The sequence below is a fragment of the Pogona vitticeps genome, chromosome 5 (assembly GCF_051106095.1).
Source record: "Pogona vitticeps strain Pit_001003342236 chromosome 5, PviZW2.1, whole genome shotgun sequence".
NCBI lineage: Eukaryota > Metazoa > Chordata > Lepidosauria > Squamata > Agamidae > Pogona > Pogona vitticeps.
In genome coordinates this window covers 145,313,131-145,333,545 of record NC_135787.1, presented here as the reverse complement: position 1 = coordinate 145,333,545, position 20,415 = coordinate 145,313,131, and the positions used below count along the sequence as shown (strand labels likewise).

The 20,415-nt window shown below is 39.2% G+C and overlaps 1 protein-coding gene across 4 annotated transcripts in view; it reads left to right on the top strand.

Moving 5' to 3' along the window:
- Positions 1 to 20,415, top strand: part of PTPRB (protein tyrosine phosphatase receptor type B) — an 85,839-nt gene that overhangs the window by 43,619 nt on the left and 21,805 nt on the right. For all 4 annotated transcript variants that reach the window (XM_073000379.2, XM_020786007.3, XM_020786008.3 and 1 more), the window contains 10 exons: positions 173 to 436; positions 1,846 to 2,109; positions 3,269 to 3,538; positions 5,430 to 5,693; positions 7,957 to 8,220; positions 10,545 to 10,826; positions 13,541 to 13,819; positions 15,161 to 15,310; positions 17,070 to 17,313; positions 19,593 to 19,699. In XM_073000379.2, the coding sequence (XP_072856480.2) occupies positions 173 to 436; positions 1,846 to 2,109; positions 3,269 to 3,538; positions 5,430 to 5,693; positions 7,957 to 8,220; positions 10,545 to 10,826; positions 13,541 to 13,819; positions 15,161 to 15,310; positions 17,070 to 17,313; positions 19,593 to 19,699 (2,388 nt within the window). The remainder of the gene's footprint in view (positions 1 to 172; positions 437 to 1,845; positions 2,110 to 3,268; positions 3,539 to 5,429; positions 5,694 to 7,956; positions 8,221 to 10,544; positions 10,827 to 13,540; positions 13,820 to 15,160; positions 15,311 to 17,069; positions 17,314 to 19,592; positions 19,700 to 20,415) is intronic.

Sequence of the window (20,415 nt, the reverse complement as noted above, 5' to 3'; positions counted from 1 at the left end):
GCTACAGTTGCACTACAGAAGGGAAGAGATAAGCCTCTATCTCCATACAGTGCATTTCCTGTAAGATGTCCCCTGTCCCTTCACCTAATAGTAGGAAGGGATGGACCAATCTATCAATTTTCAGCAATGGCTGTTAATTTTATCTGTCATTGTTCTGTCTGCTTTCTCTTAGTCCCAGAATCCGTGAAGAAGTTGACTCTTAGTGGAAGAAGCACTGAAGAGCTGCATGTTACTTGGTCCAAAGCTGATGGTGATTTTGATCAGTATGAAATACAGCTTCTCTTCAATGATATGAAGGTTTTTCCACCCAATCATCTTGAAAACACTGTTGAAAATTTTCGGTTCACCTCACTCACTCCGGGACGCCTTTACAAAATTCTTGTTGTGACCATAAGTGGGAAAGCACACCGTGCAACTTTCATAGAAGGACTGACAGGTTAGGAAAAAAAATACTGTGCAATGATGTTGTCTGTGAAGATAGATATAACATGCAGAACTTGGAGGAATCATATTTCTGGACTATAATGGCAGGGAAATTGTGTGAGTTATTGTTCAAAACAGTAAGTTTCCTAGTTCTGATAACAAGTACAGCTGCTTGCACTGTAATTTTTGACAGGTTTCAGAGGCTACTGTGCCGTTGAGGAGATAGGTCTGATCAAGGGATATGGGTTTCATTCCTAGCCCTGTGCTGATGAACCCAGAGTCGCACAACAGGCAGACCCATTTCTTTATGTGAGGCCTGCCTTAGTTCCACGTAGTGTGAGATGGGGGTGTAACATAAGGTGCAAAGAATGGGGCCTGGCCCATTTGCCTTATGTCACCTTGCTCACCCCCACCCCATCCCAGCTCATTGTTCTTCCAGCCATCCTCTCATGCTGGAAGTAAGGCTCTGTGGAAAAAAAACAAACAAATCTGAGTAAAGTAGTTGCTGGGAAGCAGGATAAATGGGAAAAAGTTCAGCATCTCCTTTGCCTTTTTTTTTCACTTTAAGTTGCAGTCAGGTTCAGCATCATCAATGCAGAATAAGGCAGCTTCTCTAGGTAATAGCTGCTAAGCAGTGGTGATCAATTAAAACAGAGTGCCCCACTGGATCTGCCCTGCTATCTTCTCAGGTAAAGGATGCTGTACTTCTTGCCCATGTTGAAGTAAGATTTAGCAACTGGTCTAGTCAGATACAGATGGAGGGAACTATCATTTTTCTGTCTATGTCATGACTGGAGCAGGTGTGTCTTAAAGTCTCAAGTCTACCTGCATTATGAGTAATATGGCTCTTTTTGGAATAATATAGAGTTATTTATTTTCATTCTCTATCTGAAACTTGACTGTTTCACTTTATTTATTTATTTATTTATTTACAATATTTTTCAGCCGCACCATTGCCAATTTCTTGACAGTCTCTTTTCCTCAGGGGGCATTTGCAGTACCCAGAATATAAACTGCCTAATATCATCACAGCATTCAGGTTGTACCTGAATCATGTTGTAGGGTTTTAGATCAGCTTATTTCAGCCTTTCCTCCATATCTTAGTATCCAGTGCAACCATAAACGGAGATGGTTTTGCATATTCAGAGTAAATCAAAGGTCCATGCATTCAGTCCATTTTCCATTTTCCTTCTGTAGATCCAGGACCAGGTGCCTGCAGTCTTCCTCCAAACTGTTCATACCATTCACACCTGTGGCAACATCTCAGTATTTGTGTATTAAACCAAAAACTGACTCCTCCTATATCTTTTAGTCAAATCAATAAGTGGCTTTCAAAGTTTTGTTTGCTACACCTTTACAGACAAAATGTTGCTGACTTCCTTGACCATTCTTGTTTGACCTCCTTCCCCCCCTCCCATTTAGTTCCAAGCGCTGTTAAGAACATCCATATTTCCCCCAGTGGAATGACCAACAGCTTGAAAGTGAATTGGACCCCTGGAGGAGGAGATGTTGACTCTTACACTGTTACAATATTCCATCAGAGCCATCTGCTTGATACCCAGACAGTTTCCAAACATGTATATGAGCACATCTTTAACAAACTGGAACCAGGAGAACAGTACACTGTTGTTGTACAGACAAAGAGTGGGACCTTGCACAACAATGCATCAGCAGTTGGACGAACAAGTAAGTTTCTCATCAAAACAAAGAGATGCTGATGAGGTCCCTCGGATTTTCCCATTGATGGAGCATTAAGAAATGTGTAAAATGGAAGGAATTAGTTGTGTTATAATTTTTTGCATGTTACTTTCCAAGTTCTAGGTTCAGGCTTCAGTTCATAATGATCAATTAGAATGTCATCACAAATAAGAGTTTATATTTTTCTAAAAAAATCTGGATTCATCATTTCATAGCAATCAAATATAATTGGAATTATATACTATGTTCATAGCAATCAGATAAAGATCTTTTGAACATGTACCAATGAAGAAGCAAGTATTGAGCACCCACTCAGAGGTATGCTGTCTCTGCATAGGTAAAATCTTTCAAAAATCTCCCAAGAATTATGAGGTGGACAAATCCATTTTCTGAGAACCAGATGAATGTTGGCAACATCACTTTCTCAGGCAATAAGTAGTGTCTGATTCCAAAACTAATATTTACCCAAACTCAAATAGAAAATGCACCTCCATTTTCCAGAAAGTAAATGTATTTGCACTGATTTGCTTAACTTAATAGCTGCTTATTAAATTAAACCATTTAATAAGCAGTTCCAACTTTTGAAAGGAAACAAAAATATTTATTTTCACATTACATCTCTCTGGTTTATAGGAGGTTAACCATGGCCATATGGATATTATCAGACTATATATGTCTCCACTGGCTATAAAAGACTAGGGCTGCTAGGTTACTATCCAGCAAGATCTAGAGGACTCAGTTGGCCACCTTGATCTAGCAGAACTGAGATGTGGAGAATAGTGAACAACATTCTGGGAAAACCAGAATGGGTAGTGTATGTAACTTACCCATTCTCCACTAAAGATCATCATCATAATAGGAAACAGAAAGAAGATTGACCCCCCCCCCCGAGAGAAACACCAAAAAATGAAAAAATTATACCCCTTTTCAATAATCCTATGCAGAGCTTTGGACAACAAATCCCAAAATTCCCAACCAGCATGTGCACCAGTTAGAACTTTCTGGTTCTAATTACGTAATTAGATAAATTAGTCAAAGTTTTGATTTCATGATGAGTCAGGGATATAAAATAAACTAACATGGTCAAATGATCTAGTAGATTGAAATATTAAGACATGAGACTCTCATTTTAAACAATTGTTTCCAGTTCCTGCTCCTGTTCAGGAATTGCATGCAGACCACGCATATAGCAGTAATTCCCTGGTGGTATCCTGGCATAGTGCAGCTGGTGTGGCTGAACGATATGACATCCTGCTCCTGACTGAGCAAGGCAACCTTTTGATCAACAAATCCGAACCAGCTACTGCTAAACAGCACAAATTTGAAGATTTAACACCAGGCAAGAAGTATAAAATACAGATGCTGACAGTCAGTGGTGGCTTCTTCAGCAGCAGAGCAGAAACAGAAGGTCAAACAGGTAATTCCATATTGTTATTAGGGTATAACAAATAGCTATGGCAGTAAACAGTGGCTATACCAGAAAAACATGCTTGATTTTTGATCAGTTTATAAATGTGTCATGAATATTTGTATTCTAATTTTATGGAAGAATGAAAACTATTATTTTAAAGTGATTTTTAGCTAAGCTAAGGCAGAATAATATTTCAAAATCAGTCCACCAGATAGGCCAATATATTAACTTTTAAATATTTCCTCCTGTTAGCTTTAGTTTGGCATAGAAAAGTGGCCTATGGTACTGCAGATTTATAAAACATGTTCGCATTGAGTCAAAAGTTTCAGTTGAAATTAATGTGCACATAAGTGGAAGATGGAGACAAGTGATTGAGAGAACAAGATTGATTGATTGATTGATTGATTGATTGATTGATTTGACTTATATACCTCCCATTTAACCAGAGGCAGTTCATAATGTGAAACAGTAAACAATAAGCAAAACTTCTAACCCTATAGAGTAAACTACAACATCAGCATTAGTATACAAACCAATACCACATAATAAAATAGATACACATTTAAACATGTAAAATAACAGCATTATGATCTTAATAACTAATAATTTCACTGGGTTCCATTGATGGGTCGGAATGCAAAGCCTCTCAGAACAGGTTTTTAAAAGCTTCTTAAAGGCACCAGCCAAAGGGCCAGCTGGATAGCAGGAGGGAGTTGCTTCCAGAGTCTATATTAATTCATCTGGAGTAACAGATATGAGCCATTACCAGAGGTGATGCTTAAATTAGCATTTCCCACATGTAAAACACACATTGGCAAAGATCCCATGGATTACTTCTGTATCACATGCCAGCAGAATCAAGATTTCTTTCATTTCTGTCTCCTGCTGCAGCTTTTAATTGCAGCAGGAAGCTTCTCCAGAGTGTTTCTCAGCCCTCTGAAGCAGGTTTTGAAGACATGCAGAGAGCTGTGGGAGGGAGTGGAGTTACTGATTCTGGCGGAAGCAGCAGAGTCCAGCAAAAATAGCATGATTGAATTCTGCCATTGTCTAAAATATGATATTCAGGTGCGGAGGAGGGACTCTCTTCCTCCTCTGGTTAGAGACATTCTTTTTAAAGAACTAGCTGTGTTTGCCTCAGCATGCTAGTAAAAGGGAAAAGGAAAGGCAAAATATTGTGGCTTTCATGGATCAAAATTCACTTCTTCGTACACACCTGTATATGCCCTGTGTCTGAAGAAGTGCATAGATTTTGATCCACAAAAGCTCACATCATTAGAAATCCGTTAGTCTTTAAAGAGCTACAGTGTTTTTCTTTTTTCTTGTCTTCTGCCAGAAAATTCTTTGTGTTCTGTATTAAACCATGCCTGAACTAAGGCTAGTTTGAACAAATAAATGTTGGAATGGGAAAAACAAAACTTCTCTTAAAGTGTGCAAATAGCATATGGTAAAAATGATGGCTGAATCCAATAGTAAGTTGCAACTAGAGTAGGACAATTGAATCATGGAACTTATGTAGATATTAAATCTTCAAATAACCATTGATTCCCTGGGACTACTCTAGTTGCAACTTACTACTGGGTTTTAGCCACTATGTTCTTTTAGTGTTTAGTAATCATCTTGATTTGTGATTCCCTTTTCCTGGGGGTATACTGGGATTGCGCATCTTGCCAAGTTTACACATGCTGTCTCTTCTCCCAAAAGCCACAATAGGGAATTGAAATCCCACTCTGTGGCTACACAGCTAGGTACTTGAGTAGCATTCTTTCCACAGTAATCAGTAAATTCAGAAGAAAAGATTGTGGGCATATTTAAGCATCATTTCCCAGGATGAGAGGATAATTCTGCTACCCACTTCTTACTGCTTGCTAAAGGGTTGCAATCATATTTCTAATTTCAGTTCCAGCAGCAGTCACAAATCTCAAAGTCACAGAAAGCACTACTGGACGTCTATCATTTACCTGGACTGCTTCTCAAGGAGAGCTGGACAAGTATGATATCTTTCTGTATAATCCAGATGGCTCTCTGCAGGACAGAATTTCAGGGAACCGGAATCTGCAGCAGTATTCTTTCCAGAACTTGGTGCAAGGCAGGTTGTACAAAATGGTGATTGTTTCCCAGAGTGGCAAACTTACTAATGAATCATCTATATTTGGGAGAACAGGTAAGAGTGCCTTATAGACTAATCCATCAGATATACCTCAATGATCTATTGTAAATGCTGTTCACATTCATACAATTTGTAGTTAATTACATCCCAGATTTGTTTTCCATGTGTCACCTAACAGTGACCATATTCAGATACTGTATTGCCAAAAGACGGATTGAATGAAAACGAGCAATCCTACCTGCCTTGGTTCCTGGCAGCAAGTATTGACCAGATTGTAAGCCAGCCCAGGTTAAGCTGACAAACCTCATAAAGATTTATAAGCAGACAGAAGCTAAATCTAGGACACCAAACCAAGGTCAAGGTAACACTGTAAATAAGACTGATAAGGAGCAAACAATGGAGTCTGTGAAAAGCCATGCCAGAGTCACAAAAAAGAAGCCTATGAACAGGGAGAAACAGAGTTGAGGTCCAGTAATGAGTCTGATGCCAGGGGACCTAAAGTTTTACCAGGGAGATAGCCAAAGTGAGACACTGTTTCCAACAGCTTTTGGAATTTACTACACACACATAGCAGAAACAAGTCAGAAGTTGCTAACAAAAGAGATTCTACACCCAGAACTGCCTGTCCCCAAGGACTGCTTCACCATGCAGTTCTTATTAGCAGGACCATTCAGTCCTGTCTTTCTGTAAATGTTGCTCCTCCTGGAAGCTTCAGGGCAGCTCTGTTTTAGATTATGTTGCAAAACAAAAGACAACAAAAACCCTTTTGTTGAAAGAGGAGGATCTCCATCTCTTGCTTTGAGAATCTCAGCTCCTTCTGAATCCTGATGTCCAATAAGTCCCATGGGATCTACTTTCTAGGAGCTGTGGATCCTCATCAGTTGAGGACTTCTCCAATGAGGGCACATTAGGCTTGCCCTTCTCCTTTTATGTGTATAAAATAAGAGGTTTCGAAGATTGATTTACAAGAGCTTGCCACCTTATATGGACCAGGAAGTGCGGTTAACCCTAAAAAGAGTTCGTGGTCAATTTCATAAATTTAAGGCCTGAAATAAGATATGATGGACACTGGGCAATATGAAGTATTGGGGAAAGCATCTAGTGGGTCAAGAAGGGTCAGGTTTGTTTACTTATTAACTTAATTTCTCCTGATAAGGGAGCCCTGGTTGTTTCATTGCAAAAGATATTGCGAGGGTATACCCTTTGCTGGAACATGAGTTGGCTGTGCCCAATAGTGTTATCAAAAATATCAATTATTCTAACAAGTTTTTAAGACATGAAGTATTTGTGTGTATTCACACAAATGGACTGGACAGAATCCCGAATTTGGTGTATGAGAGCTCTGTAGCACACAGTGATGCCAGTAATCAGGTATACTGAGAAACAGAAAGACGAAGATTCGTGGACTACAATCCAGGAATTCCCCAGGCAGCATTCTGGGAGCAGCAGGCAAACAATACAGATCAATGTGCCTCTACTGAGAAATGCAACTTTTAATTTTTAGAACATCATTTTTAGTTCTTATGACTAAAAACTAGAGATTGAAAATGTTGGAGTTTTGGCAGCCTTTATATGCTGCCTTGGAGAGGTTTAGCTGGGATGGACCTTTCTGAGCTGGAGTGACTGTCAATCAATCCAGAAATAACCTTCCCTGCCTCTGATATTGAAGAGAGCCAAACCTCTCTGCTTAAGAGTCTTTTTCCTACTCTTTTCCAGTCAGTGTTCAGTTTATATTAGCTATGATATAGTTAGTGTGCAATCAGTATGCAGCTATGAGTCAGTTAGGGCCTGTTCATGTATTTTTCCCCCTATAATATGCTGTATTTTGATCTGTTTAGAACTATCAGTAAAATGGAACTTTTATTCTTTCTCTTACTGATGTCTGACTGAGTTAGTAAGACTGTAAGTGCCAGCTGATGAGAAAACAAAGTCTCTGAGGAGACTTGAAGCTTATTCTGCTGTGTAGGTCTCTGCACTTTCTACTGCATAACTAGAAGGTTTTTTTAAAAAAAAAAATCACGCTTTGCCAAGAACATAAATATTTAGTTCTTATGGCTGAAAACTAGAGGTTGAAACTTTGTAGCCACTGTATGGGAAATCTACAGAGCTGACAGAAAGAGGCATCAATCTGAATGATCAAATATACAGTTCAGTTCCCTTTACAACCCTTGGTCTCTCTTCAGTGACCACTACTACTGGCATTTTAATGCAAGAAGCTGCCTCTTGATTACCGGTAAATAAGATGGACCTAATATAGGTGTATTGAGAGAGCCATATCTCAGACAAACTTAATAACTATCTTCTGTCTTTTTTCTAGTTCCAGCACCAGTTACTAATCTCAAAGGATCCAATAAAAATATGACAGAGTCTCTGTGGTTCACCTGGAGCCCAGCAGCAGGAGATGTTGACTATTATGAACTGAATCTTTATCACCCAAATGGCACACAGAAGGAGGTACAGCATGGAAAGGACCTGACAGAATGGTATTTCCAGGGCTTAGTCCCTGGCAGAAAATATACCCTTGTTGTAATTACATACAGTGGTGATATGACCAATACAGCAAACACTGAGGGAAGAACAGGTAAAAAGCAACTCTCTTTTGTGTAGATTATTGCTTCTATAGCCTGCAGTTAGCATGCTGGACTGTGATTGATGAGTGGTATATAATGCAGTCCTAACCATATATAATGCAGTCCCAATATATTAAATGGCAGTGTCTTCCAAGTGTAGCATCTTTCATGGAGAACTGAAAGTTCCTGGAAATTGAGGGACAAGTTATGGCACAGAGCAGTTGTTGTTATATGCTATCAAGTCACTTCTGACATGCAGTGACTCTGTGAATCTCTATGAAGCTGAGTGAGCTGTGTATCTGGCTATGGAGCAATAGATCAAGAGTTCAATTCATTGCTGTGTATCCCAGAAAAGCCAGTCTATGAAGCCTTGGGAAAGCTGCACAGTCCCAGGGCACCCCCAGATAAAGAGAATGGTAAATCACTTCTGAGTGTTCTCTGCCTAGAAAACCCTGAAAAGGGTCCTCATACCAGAAGTGACTTGATGGGCATATGATTATTATTAAAGGTCTTATCATTAACATCCCTGCCTGGGTCTTACAAACCAAAGAAAATGGCTTCCTTTATTCAGTCAATCCACACCCAGTGTAGAACATACGGTGAAGGAACTGTATCATAAGCATCTATAGTAGACATAAAATGTTATGTACAGTGTTTCCTTAAAAATGTAACATTTAGAAGGCCTTGGGGTGGTGCTGAACCCTGGAGAACGGCAGGTAGTACTGAACCAAAATTTCTTATAAGATCTTTATTTATTTTTTTCTTAGTTCCTTCAGAATAGAAGGCAACTTTGCAAAATTATTTCCAAAATGTCACTATCCTTTTGTGAGTGACTGCCAAACCACCACCAATGTGACACTGCCCTCAAATGATGTTAGGTGTAGGGCATTCTGGGGAAGAACAAAACAATGGCTGGGTTGCCAGCACAAAAGTACTGCCAAGGGGAAAGAAGAGGAAAAAGGAACCAAGCTAACCTTTGACCAGTGCTCATGGTGAGCCTCGTCTCTGAGAAACTGTTTGAAAAGGTCACCTTCTCTTTGAGAAATTTACTGAAATGGCCCCCTCAGTTCCTCTTCCCGCAAACAGGACAGAGAATCTCCAAAGGCTACATATGCACAACTGTACTTCAGACTGTCTCTCTCTTTCCCCATGAAGACAGCAGAAGGCTGGACTCTGTTCATGCTCATGTGTTCAGCTTAAACCCTTTTCAAACTCCTGAATAAGGTTTTGGCCCATGTGATCAGGGCTAGATGGACTTCTTTCTTATTAGGTATGATAATTGGTAAATGTAAATGTAGTTCACTACATTTCCAAGTAGTGAAATGTTTCAGCCTAATAAGGAAGAAGTCCAGTTGCCATGACTCAACTTCCAGATAACCTCACCTGGATGACTGAGAATCTTCACAGATATTATCAGGGTTACGTGTAATTCTGCAAGTTATCAAACAAGCAGCAAAGCACAAGAACTGCTACAGAATTCACTGTGATGAGAATCTGAAGATTTTGGCCAAAATTCTGCTGGGATTGCATAGTATTAAAAAGGAATTTTACAAGCAGTGTGAACAATCTTGCCTGCTATCTGTTGCATGCACAGACATGTACAAGTTGCAAAACTGATTCATACACTCTTGTGAATAGCAGCGCACATAGCAGACTGCTGACAAAATACAGAAATGTTTCTATAATTGCTCTTCTGTGTGTATGTGTTATGTTCCGTCAAGTCACATCTGACTTACTGCAATCCTAGTAGGTATTTTAAGGTATGTGAGATATTGAAACAGTGGTTTTATCAGTGGCACCCCCAATGAAGTTTCTGTGGCTCTGTGGGGTTTTGAAACCAGTTTTTCTGAGTCCTAGTCCATCACTATATCACATTGGCTTTTCCCAATAGCATATTTGCCCTTGTGTTTTGAAGAACAACTTGATTGTCCCTGCATAGGGCTTAAAGTGAAGGGGAGTGCTTCATAACATTTTTGAAATTGAGGCCCATCCAAATCCATCAATAAATATTTCATTGACTTTTCTTTTATGCTATTTTCACTGTTTCACCCTGTCAAGCCATTGAAATCAGCTTTGTTCCTGGTGCCATTACAAGGTGTTCAGCTAGATATCATAAACAGTGGCACAGTGGTCATTCTGTTATCAGTAGATGATTTTAAGAATATGAAGGGAGTCCAGAGCCATAGGAAGAATTAAACAAACATGTGAGTCTTGAACAAGCTGGAGTTCTGTGAGTGAGCTTCCTTAAAGTTTTGGATGTTACTGCCTTAAGTATATTATTTGTCAATGAAGACTAATGAGACTTCTTATGTCCCATTCTCCACCTTCTGTCCAGTGCCCTTTCCTCCAAATACTGTTTCATTTGCTGATGTCACAAACATCTCTTTGTCCATCACATGGCTGGGCCCTCCTGACTGGACAGATTATGACGACTTTGAGCTGCAGTGGACCCCAAGAGATAGCCTCAATGTCTTTAATCCTTACAGTAGCAGCAAGTCGAAAGGACGGATTGTGTCTGGACTGCATCCAGGGAGGCTATATCACTTCAGCATCAGAAGTGTTAGTGGCATCATCCGGAGAACATACAGCAAATTGCTTTCTGGAACTGTGAGGACAAGTAAGTCCCCATAAAATCATAAGACAAGGACACTGCTGTAAAAAGCTCAGCTTATTTTATTTAAAGCTTCATTTATATTGGGGGTTCATAAATGGTACACATTCTCTTCATTTCAAGAAAAGGTCAGAGGTCTCTTTGATCAGTGAGCTCAGTGAAACATCATTCATGGACAGCAACAGAATTAGCTAAACTATTCACTTGTTGATACATTCAGATTGCTATTAGCGCTATGGCATTTGAGGTTAACACTCACTTGAGCAGAATGTTATTGCTGTGCAAAAATGCATGGGATCATGTTCTAAGCTTGAGCAAGATCTTTCGAACCAGGTGACAGCCGTGTTTCTTACATCTATATTATTATTATTATTATTATTATTATTATTATTATTATTATTATTATTATTATTATTATTATTATTATTATTATTATTATTATTATTATTATTATTATTATTATTATTATTATTATTATTTTTATTTTTATTTTTATTTTTATTTATTTATTTATTTAATTATTTAATTTATATGCCGCCCACACTACCCAAAGGTCTCTGGGCGGCTTACAGCATTTAAAATACAATAAAGATATGTACAATTAAAATACAATTAAAATATATATAAAATTGCCATCAGACCCACAGTTAATATTATTTCAGTTAAAAGCCTTCTGGAACAGGAAGGTTTTGACCTGGCGCCGAAATGTCATCAGTGTCGGCGCCAGACGAATCTCAGTCGGGAGGGCATTCCATAGTCTGGGGGCAGCTGCCGAAAAGGCCCTTTGTCTGCAAGCCACCCCTCTTACCTCCTTGAGGGATGGCTCTTTCAAAAGGGCCCCCTGGCTAGATCTTAACTGCCGGGTAGGCTCATATGGAAGGAGGCGGTCCTTCAGGTATCCAGGGCCCAAGCCGTTTAGGGCTTTATATGTCAAAACAAGCACTTTGAATTGGGCCCGGGCAGCAACTGGTAGCCAATGTAACTTGTACAGAATTGGCTTGATATGTTCCCTGGCAGCCACACCACTTACCAGCCACGCCGCAATTCAAAGGGGTTGCCTGAATTCTGGGCAGTGAGTGAAGAACTGCTTCACTTCAGCAAGGCTGCTATACCTTTGTGCCTTTAGAACATGTCCTTGTACCTACTTCACAGGTCTGTTGTGAAGATATAATAAGTAGGACCTCAGGAGAGGTAAGTGCAGACCTTATAGAAAGAGTTGGGGCTCGTCCACACTGTACCACTGTTCCTAGTCATTCTGAGGATGCTTCAGGTGGGTTTGGTATTTTTGTTGCAAATTTGAATAGACCATCCTGTTACTTGCAGCCACACCCAGGAAGGGTATTTGTACTGGGATGCACTGGGATACTGCCTGTCTGCACACCTCTGGAATTGCTCTTTGAGGTCTCTCTCCCAATGCAAGCTATCCTTTTGCCTATCTTTTCTACTCTCTCTCCCTTCACTCTCTCTCCCCTTTGCTCCTTGTTTTACCTGCCCACTGCTCTCAAACCTTCAAGTTTCTACCCTAAAGCTTTCAATTTTTAATTCTTTTTAATTATTAGTTTTTACATCTTGTGCTAGGATGCAAAACTAATAACATTTTAAACATTTAAAAGCAAAATGCAGCAACAGCTGATAGTTTCACTGTCCTCTCCCGATCTATTTCACTCTTTCTTCTTGTCCCTATTCCCATTCACAATCCTTCACCTTTTGACCAACTTATGGTGAAAGAGGGAGGGTATTTTTTTAAAAAAGCGAAAGGCAAGAATGGCTAATATCCTTCCTACCCTCTTGTCACTTATTTCATTGTCTTCTTCCCTTTACTCCTTGTCTTATCTGAAGTGCTCTATAATTTTATTTCAGTGGGTTTTTTGGAGGGGGTGCTATGATATAAAAGTGAAACATTAAGGAGGAAAACTGAAAAGCAGAACACATTGACAGCTGACACACACACTCAAAAAAACTAAACAAGAGCAGCAGTGAGACATGGGGGCTGGATTGGAGGCTGACCAGCAGAAACATGCCTATAAGGAAACATAATCAAAGGATGCACACACACAACTTGCATGGATCAGCACGTATCTGATCAGATTGGGGTCTACATGAGGAGATTGTGCCCTAGAGCAAGTCGGAACAAAAATACACCACACTGTGGTGATGTACAAAACACAGAAAGAAAGAAGGGTTGTTTTGTTTTGCCCTGTTTTAACTCAGTTGACCTTAATTTCAACCTTGCATCGTGTGAACAAGATATATACAAGACTAGTATCATGGTTGCAAGGAAAGTTCAACAGATGCTCACTGTGGATGGGACCCAAGATGATACTACCATTGTATATAAAATAATTATGTGGCTTGAGGCAATGGCATATCTCTCCAGCCTCATCATCCATAGATTAACTACCTACTTTCCCTAAAGACCTGTTGTGAAGGCCAATAGAAAAAGCATCCTGGAAGTTGTAGTGTAAGTGAGATGCAGCCTGCAGCAGAAGTAAGACATGAACATAGTGTAGTACAGAAGGCAAATGTCAAAGGAGCAGAAATAATCAGCATTTTATTAGCTGTGAACAAAATTTGCACATCTAGCATTGATACATTTCAGTCCAAAATTTAATGCCCTTCCTAATTTAATGTTGATTTCATATTCTTGATATTCATCTGTGTGCTTTTGTGAGCAGACACATAATGCACACTCTTTATTCTGCTTCTCTTTCTCTTTGAAGAGCCAGACAAGATACAAAATTTACATTGCCGGCCACAGAACTCTACTGCCATTGCATGTTCTTGGCTCCCTCCCAACTCTGATTTTGATGGATATAGCATTGAGTGCAAGAAAATGGACACTGAAGAGATTGAATTTTCCAGAAGAATAGACAGGGAAAGAACTGTGTATAACATCATGATGCTGGTGCCCCACACAAGATACTTGGTGTCCATCAAAGTGCAGTCAGCTGACATGACGAGTGAAGTGGTGGAAGGCAACACCATCACTATGATAGATCGTAAGTCTTTTTATATGTTCAGTTGCATGGCAATAGATAACAACATGCAGATGTGGGTGAATGTAGGAAAGCTTCCAGTTTATGATGCAAGATTTGAATTGAATGACATGTAGCCAGAATACAGAACCTCTGTTTTGTTGCACTGAGTATATTTTATATGATAGCTTCTAGCAAATCAAGCCTGAACTGTCAAGACAAAAATGGCAAAACTGAAATTCTCATGCTTCAGGCACATCATCAAGAAGAGCCCTGTGGCACAATGGTTAAACTGCAGTACTGCAGTCAAGCCTCTGCTCAGAACCTGAGTTTGATCCCAACAGATTCAGGTAGCCGGCTCAAGGCTGACTCAGCCTTCTATCCTTCTGAATAAATCAGTACACAGCTTGCTGGGGGGGCAAAGTGTTCTTTGCATGATTGTATCGTAAACTGCTCAGGGAGTCTAACACTATTTTAGTTTAACACTATGAGGTGGTATATATGTCAAAACAACAACAAAAATCCACCATGAGAAGGCAAGATTATCTGAAAAAGATAATAATGCTCGGAAAAGTTGAAGACATCAGGAAAAGAAGACAAAGTATGAAATGGATTGGCTCCTTTAAAGAACCCACAGGCCTGAGTTTACAAAAGCTAAACAAGGCTTTTGAGAACAGGTCACTTTGGAGGTCACAAATTCTAATCAAAAACAAATTCTTTCACACACAGTTTTCATTATTTGTTTATTTAGAACCTTCTTCTCCTCCTCCTTCTTTTTGGTCTCTTTTGTACTGCTTATTGTCTGTCATTTGGCTATGGTGGGATTGAAAGGAAATGTTTCACAATGGCAACAATGGCCAACAGGTAGCCCTGAACTCAACCTGAGAACATCACTTGGAAGTTACAGATGGATTTTTTTTAAAAAAATGGAGTTAATTACATTCTATGGTCCTCTAGATTGTGTGTGCTCATCTTCATGCATTAGATCAGCAAGAGACAGAAATTCTTTTAAGCTAAGAATGCTCAAGAATCTCTTTTGATCTGCATCTCAGAGCACAGTGACTTGATCTGTACCTCCCAGATCAGTGTACAGATTGTGCCACATACATCCTTTGAAGGTTTTCACTTCTTTTAATTTTACAGCATAGTTCTTGGCTCAAAAATGTTTCAGAAATATGTATTGTAGATCATTTTTGAGAGAACATTCATTTTAGAAATGCTTTGAAATTCTTGCTTAACATCTTTTTAAATTCACAGACTAATGAGGAAACAGAGTGGAAAAGACTTACAAATGAACATATCCAGTAGATTTTTCTGTTATACATTGACAATATATATGATGATACTGCTTTTGCTCTCCCTTAGGTCCTCCTCCTCCACCAGACCATATTCGAGTGAGCAAAAAAGATGCAATTATTACTAAATCTTCTATCCACTTCACTTTCAATTGCAGTTGGTTCAGTGATACCAATGGAGCTGTGAAATACTTTACTGTAGTTGTGAGAGAAGCTGATGGTAAGCTTTCACAAGGCCTACATTAACACTGTCATTGTCTTCTTCAAGTGATTAGTCATTGCAAAATTTCATTATGACTGTGTATTCCTGCAAAGTAACTGCAAATAAAGTAAATTAAAGTGAACAGCATCAGTCCACAGATCTGAAATTTGGGCCTCATTAGCCTTATTCTCATGGCTTGGAAATAACTTATTACAAACAATGGTCGAAGTTCTGTTGCCTAGTGCAGTAAATTGAATTAGAGTAGGTCCTTGAAACAATGGGAATTGAGTCAACTCCTCTATAGGTTCCATTGATTCATATGGGCAACTGTAATGTTTCACACAGTAATAGTTAGAGTAGATGCATTTGAATCAATGAAACTTACAAAGGAGTAATGTGTAACTCTTGGGGGTACTCTAGTGCAATTTACTAAAGAACAAGATTTGGGCCAATGAATTATTTGTAATTAATTCTTTCTCCAATCATTTTAACATGATAAGGAATAGTGTCATTCTTTTTGTGGTGAAAAGTAACTACAAATTGATTAATGATCAATTTCTTTCTCTCTTTTCACTGAAAGACAGCATGCAGCTTGTGCTGGTCTAACAGGTTTTTTGAAATCTGCCTCATGACATTTTTATTCTTAAATGTGCCCAGAAATTTTTCTACCTTTTCAGTTGGCCTAAAAAGTATTTGATCATTTTTTGTTGTTACTTGGAGCATTAGTCATACCAAGTGAGCCCACTGAGATCCATGGGAAATGCTCCCATGTAAATGTGTGTATGATTGGTGCCTTCATTGCTAGAAGATTAATGAAAGATCCGCTGTTTTTTGCTGTTGCCCTTCTTTTCAAAACGGCTAGCTTCCAGAAAAGAAACTAAACAAAATGATCCTTCTTTTAGAAGGGAACTCCTGCTCTTTGATCAACTTGTTCTTCTGAGGTGGAAATGGCTGCATTTTTAAGCACTGCATTTGAAATATAATTTTATGGCATACTTCTTAGGTGTCTCTTGTGGGGGGACAAAATGTCATTCTCTTATTCTTTGTATGGATATATATTTTCCCTCTCTCCTGTGACACTTTATTTTTAATACTGTCTTAAGCTGCTTACAGGGACATGGTGGCACTGCGGGTTAAACTGCAGGAGCCTCTGTTCTGCGAGGTCAGAAGACTAGCAGTCGTAAAATCAAATCCATGTGACGGAGTGAGCTCCCGTCGCTTGTCCCAGCTCCTGCCAACCTAGCAGTTCAAAAGCATGTAAAAATGCGAGTAGATAAATAGGTACCACCACGGTGGGAAGGTAACAGCGTTCCGTATCTAGTCACACTGGCCACGTGACCACGGAAACTGTCTACAGACAAAACACTGGCTCTACGGCTTGGAGACAAGGATGAGCACCGCGCCCTAGAGTCAGACACAACTTGACTAAATGTCAAGGGGAACCTTTACCTTTTCATAAGCTGCTTACATGTATTTTGTGTCACAGTCCAACAGTTGTAGGAAAAAATAAACTTCTTTTTAAAAAGAAGTAATGAAAAAGTAAATATTTTTTTCTTTACTATTTTTATTTTTTGAAAAGGGGGAAGTAAGCAACTTCTTTTTAAAAGTGCAACTGTAATGGTAGCTACATTTTTAAAGGCTTGGAATGTATTAATTGTATTAATTTAATTATTAATTTATTAATTTAAAAAGTAACTTTCCAAGTTCTGCTTATTATCATAATAACACAGTATGTAACTTCTACGTTTTAAAAACCTTTCTAATCACCTCATTCTAGGCAGTGAAGGACTGAAGCCAGAACAGCATCATCCTTTGCCATCTTACTTGGAATACAAACACAACAATTCCATCCGAACCTATCAAACAAATTATTTCGCAAGTAAATGCACTGAAAGCCCTGACAGCATTTCAAAAAGCTTTGATATTAAGCTTGGAGCAGAGATGGAAAATCTGGGAGGAAAGTGCAATCCAAATCATCAGAAGTATTGCGATGGACCACTAAAACCCAGGACTGACTATAGGTCAGATTTACTGTGGTGATAATGCCTCAAGAAATGTGGCAGGCTGCCTGCAGCAGTGCTCTATAGAAGCATCCGAACGATCATAGATTAATAGCTGCTGTTGCGTGACGTTACCTGTGTGTTTTGCCATTTATAATAGCTTTCCATCCCCCTCCCTCAAAGTTCATGCCTATACAGTTTGTTTATCCATATCTATGAATGCTGCAGCTCATGATGTGCTGAACCCTGTGAAGTAAGCAAGTCTCTGTCACTTTCACTTGACAGAATGAATTTGCTAATCCCTGAGTGAAAAATGCTGGATTCCTGATTCCCATCCACCGTGTCAGAGGACCCTGAACAGCTAAATACCTGTATTTAGTTATGATGGATAAATCTAATATTAAAGACAAATGCACTAGACTAGGCATGAGTAAAGGTTTGATCAGGATTGATCTGGTTACAGGGATCTGTACATTGCCAAGAATATCTGATTCCCCATGATTTACATAAATCAGGTTGCAGGAACAAACAGCCTAGGTTGAACCAGAGCTTGGAAAGTTACTTTTAAAAAACAAAGACATTAATTTTGCTGCTCACTACAAACCACCAAAAATTGCATTCGCTTGCTGTTCAAAAATAAATAAATACATGCACAGGACAGGCTAAAAAAATACTAAAACAAAGAAAATTTCTGTAGTAGTCAGAGCTGCCTTTTTCCCATCCTCCAAAATATCTAGGATTTGTGCCCCAAACATGATTCTTTCTGTTTATCCTTCCCAGTTATTTCCCTTGAGGGCTCCTGGCTATGTGTCTCCTTACCTATTATGCAGCTGCTCAATGCTTGACATCTCCATATTTCCTTCCCTGCCCCCATTCTCTGATCTTCTCTAAATTCTACCTCTCTTAGACTCTGGCCATTCCTTTGCCCTCATTGTTTTCTGGCCTCTCTGTGCTGTTGTTTATCACTCATTTGCCTCAATACCACCAGAAGAACAGAAGGTGCTCTGAAACACTTCAAATATGGTGCTAGTTCTTTCTTACTACCTGTTAGTAAGCAAAGCAAAACCTGCTACCATTAACCTCCTCCCCCCAAATGATTAGCTTATCCTGTGTTATGTTACAATTGTGATGTGACATTGTTTTACTCTCTTTATTGCAAAAAGGAACAAATTGTAAATATGATGTTATATCTAACACAAATCCACTCCTGGATAATCTCTGTGTTTGGAAATGTCATGCTTTATTTTCAAACTGTCAAATTGATCAAGATTGAATTTGCATGTGAAGGAACACCAGAGGCATTCAAGAGAAAATTGGACAACCATCTATCAAACATGCTTTGATTTGGATTCCTGCATTGAGCAGGGGGTTAGATTCAATGGCCTTATAGGCCCTATCCAATATGAGCCTATGCCTGAGATGACATTATTTTGCAGAGCACATCTCCAACAACATACTGGTGTTTAATCAGAAGTATACAGAAGCCCCTCACCCATACCATCATCCTGCATCTAGCCCTTGTTGGTAGAGCTTGAGGTTCTAGTAAGAAAAAGTAGACTTCATCAAGCCTGATGTCTGTCTGCCCTTACATTAAACTTATTCTATTGGGGTAAGCATAATTGCAAAAGCAAAATAGTTTTTTTTAATGAGTCATTTATTTCTCCATTCCCATCTTTGTCAGTTTCTCCACCCACCTCACCACTATAAAGAAATGGTAATAAGAAGCTAAAGGTATTCTGTACATGGATGCTGTCATATTATTTCCTTGACCAATGGGTCCAACTCTACCATTTTTCTATGTGAAAGTGCTTATGCTTGTCTGATTAGCATTTTGTGCTAACTGGACGTTAGGAGTCAATAGTCTGAAGACAAGCACAGAATTCTCCTTTAGAATTTGAGTGCTTATTATCCTTTTCTGAAGCACTGTCCTATATTATTTCCTTTTTCTCTTCAATGCTCTGGCTAGGGAACTAATTTTTTGTGACATCATGCAATATAGGTTTGCTCTTATTTTGGATTATATATTTAATACATATACATAAATGCAATATTTTTCTTGCTTGGTTTTCTGATTATGGGTGCCAAACATGGGACCGCTAACCAGGGCCTCCCTGTTAGTATCAGGCTACTGAAGAGTCTGTTGCTGCTTGGCGGTCATGTAAGGTGTGTCAACAAATTACATAGCTTATAAGTATTTTGATAATAGCATGGCTGCTCCACTCTTGAAGGGCACTGATGTTAAATGATACCTCTCAAGATATATAAAATCTGTTTTCCCCCTCCTTTTTTATTTCACTCAGAATCAGCATCCGGGCTTTCACACAACTCTTCAGAGAAGACTTGAAGGAACTTCCTGAACCCCTGTTCTCTGATACCTATTTCTCTTTGCCAATCACTACCGAATCAGGTTAGTTTCCATTAGGCATTTGGGAATATCTGAAAAATGTTCTTTGGCTGGAGATGAAGGAGGACAAGGGGGGATTTGTAGAACTGCAACAATAGCTTGGTGGCTTTCATCAAATCCATCTAGGTTAGGGATGGACAACATAAGGACCATGGACCACATAGAGATTCTATCTCATGTTTGCAACCCCGGTTCACCCCTTGCAAAAAACAAACAAACAAAACATGTTTTGTTCTTTAAAAGAGAATGGCTGGTCCTAGCAGTCAGCAGGAATAGCAATTAGGTTCTAAAGCAGGGCACAGGACCTTATACCAGTGTTCAGATCTTTTGTGGTAGGAGGACAGTTTTCAAAACTGGAAGTGAGCCTCCAGCAACTTCTGGAAGAGAAATTTTGAAAAAATATTTTCATTGGAGTTGTAGCTTGAAACAGGTTCCAAAGATTAAAAATTGGTCTCCAGAAGTTGCTACTAAACAGAAAGTTGTGTGTTAACATGCATTTTGCTAATATGCCTCAGACCTTCATCATTTGGAGGCTAGGAACCAGAAATGGGCTGTTTGGGAAGGATGTCAAGAACTTTCATGAATCCATAGGTCCCTTAAGCGTCCTCCAAACAGATCCTGTAGCTGCAGTGGGAGAGAACAGTTCTGTACAGCAAGCCAACAGGGCTTTGGAAACAGGAAAACAATTACTATAGGTTCCCTCTTCCCATCCTCCATAG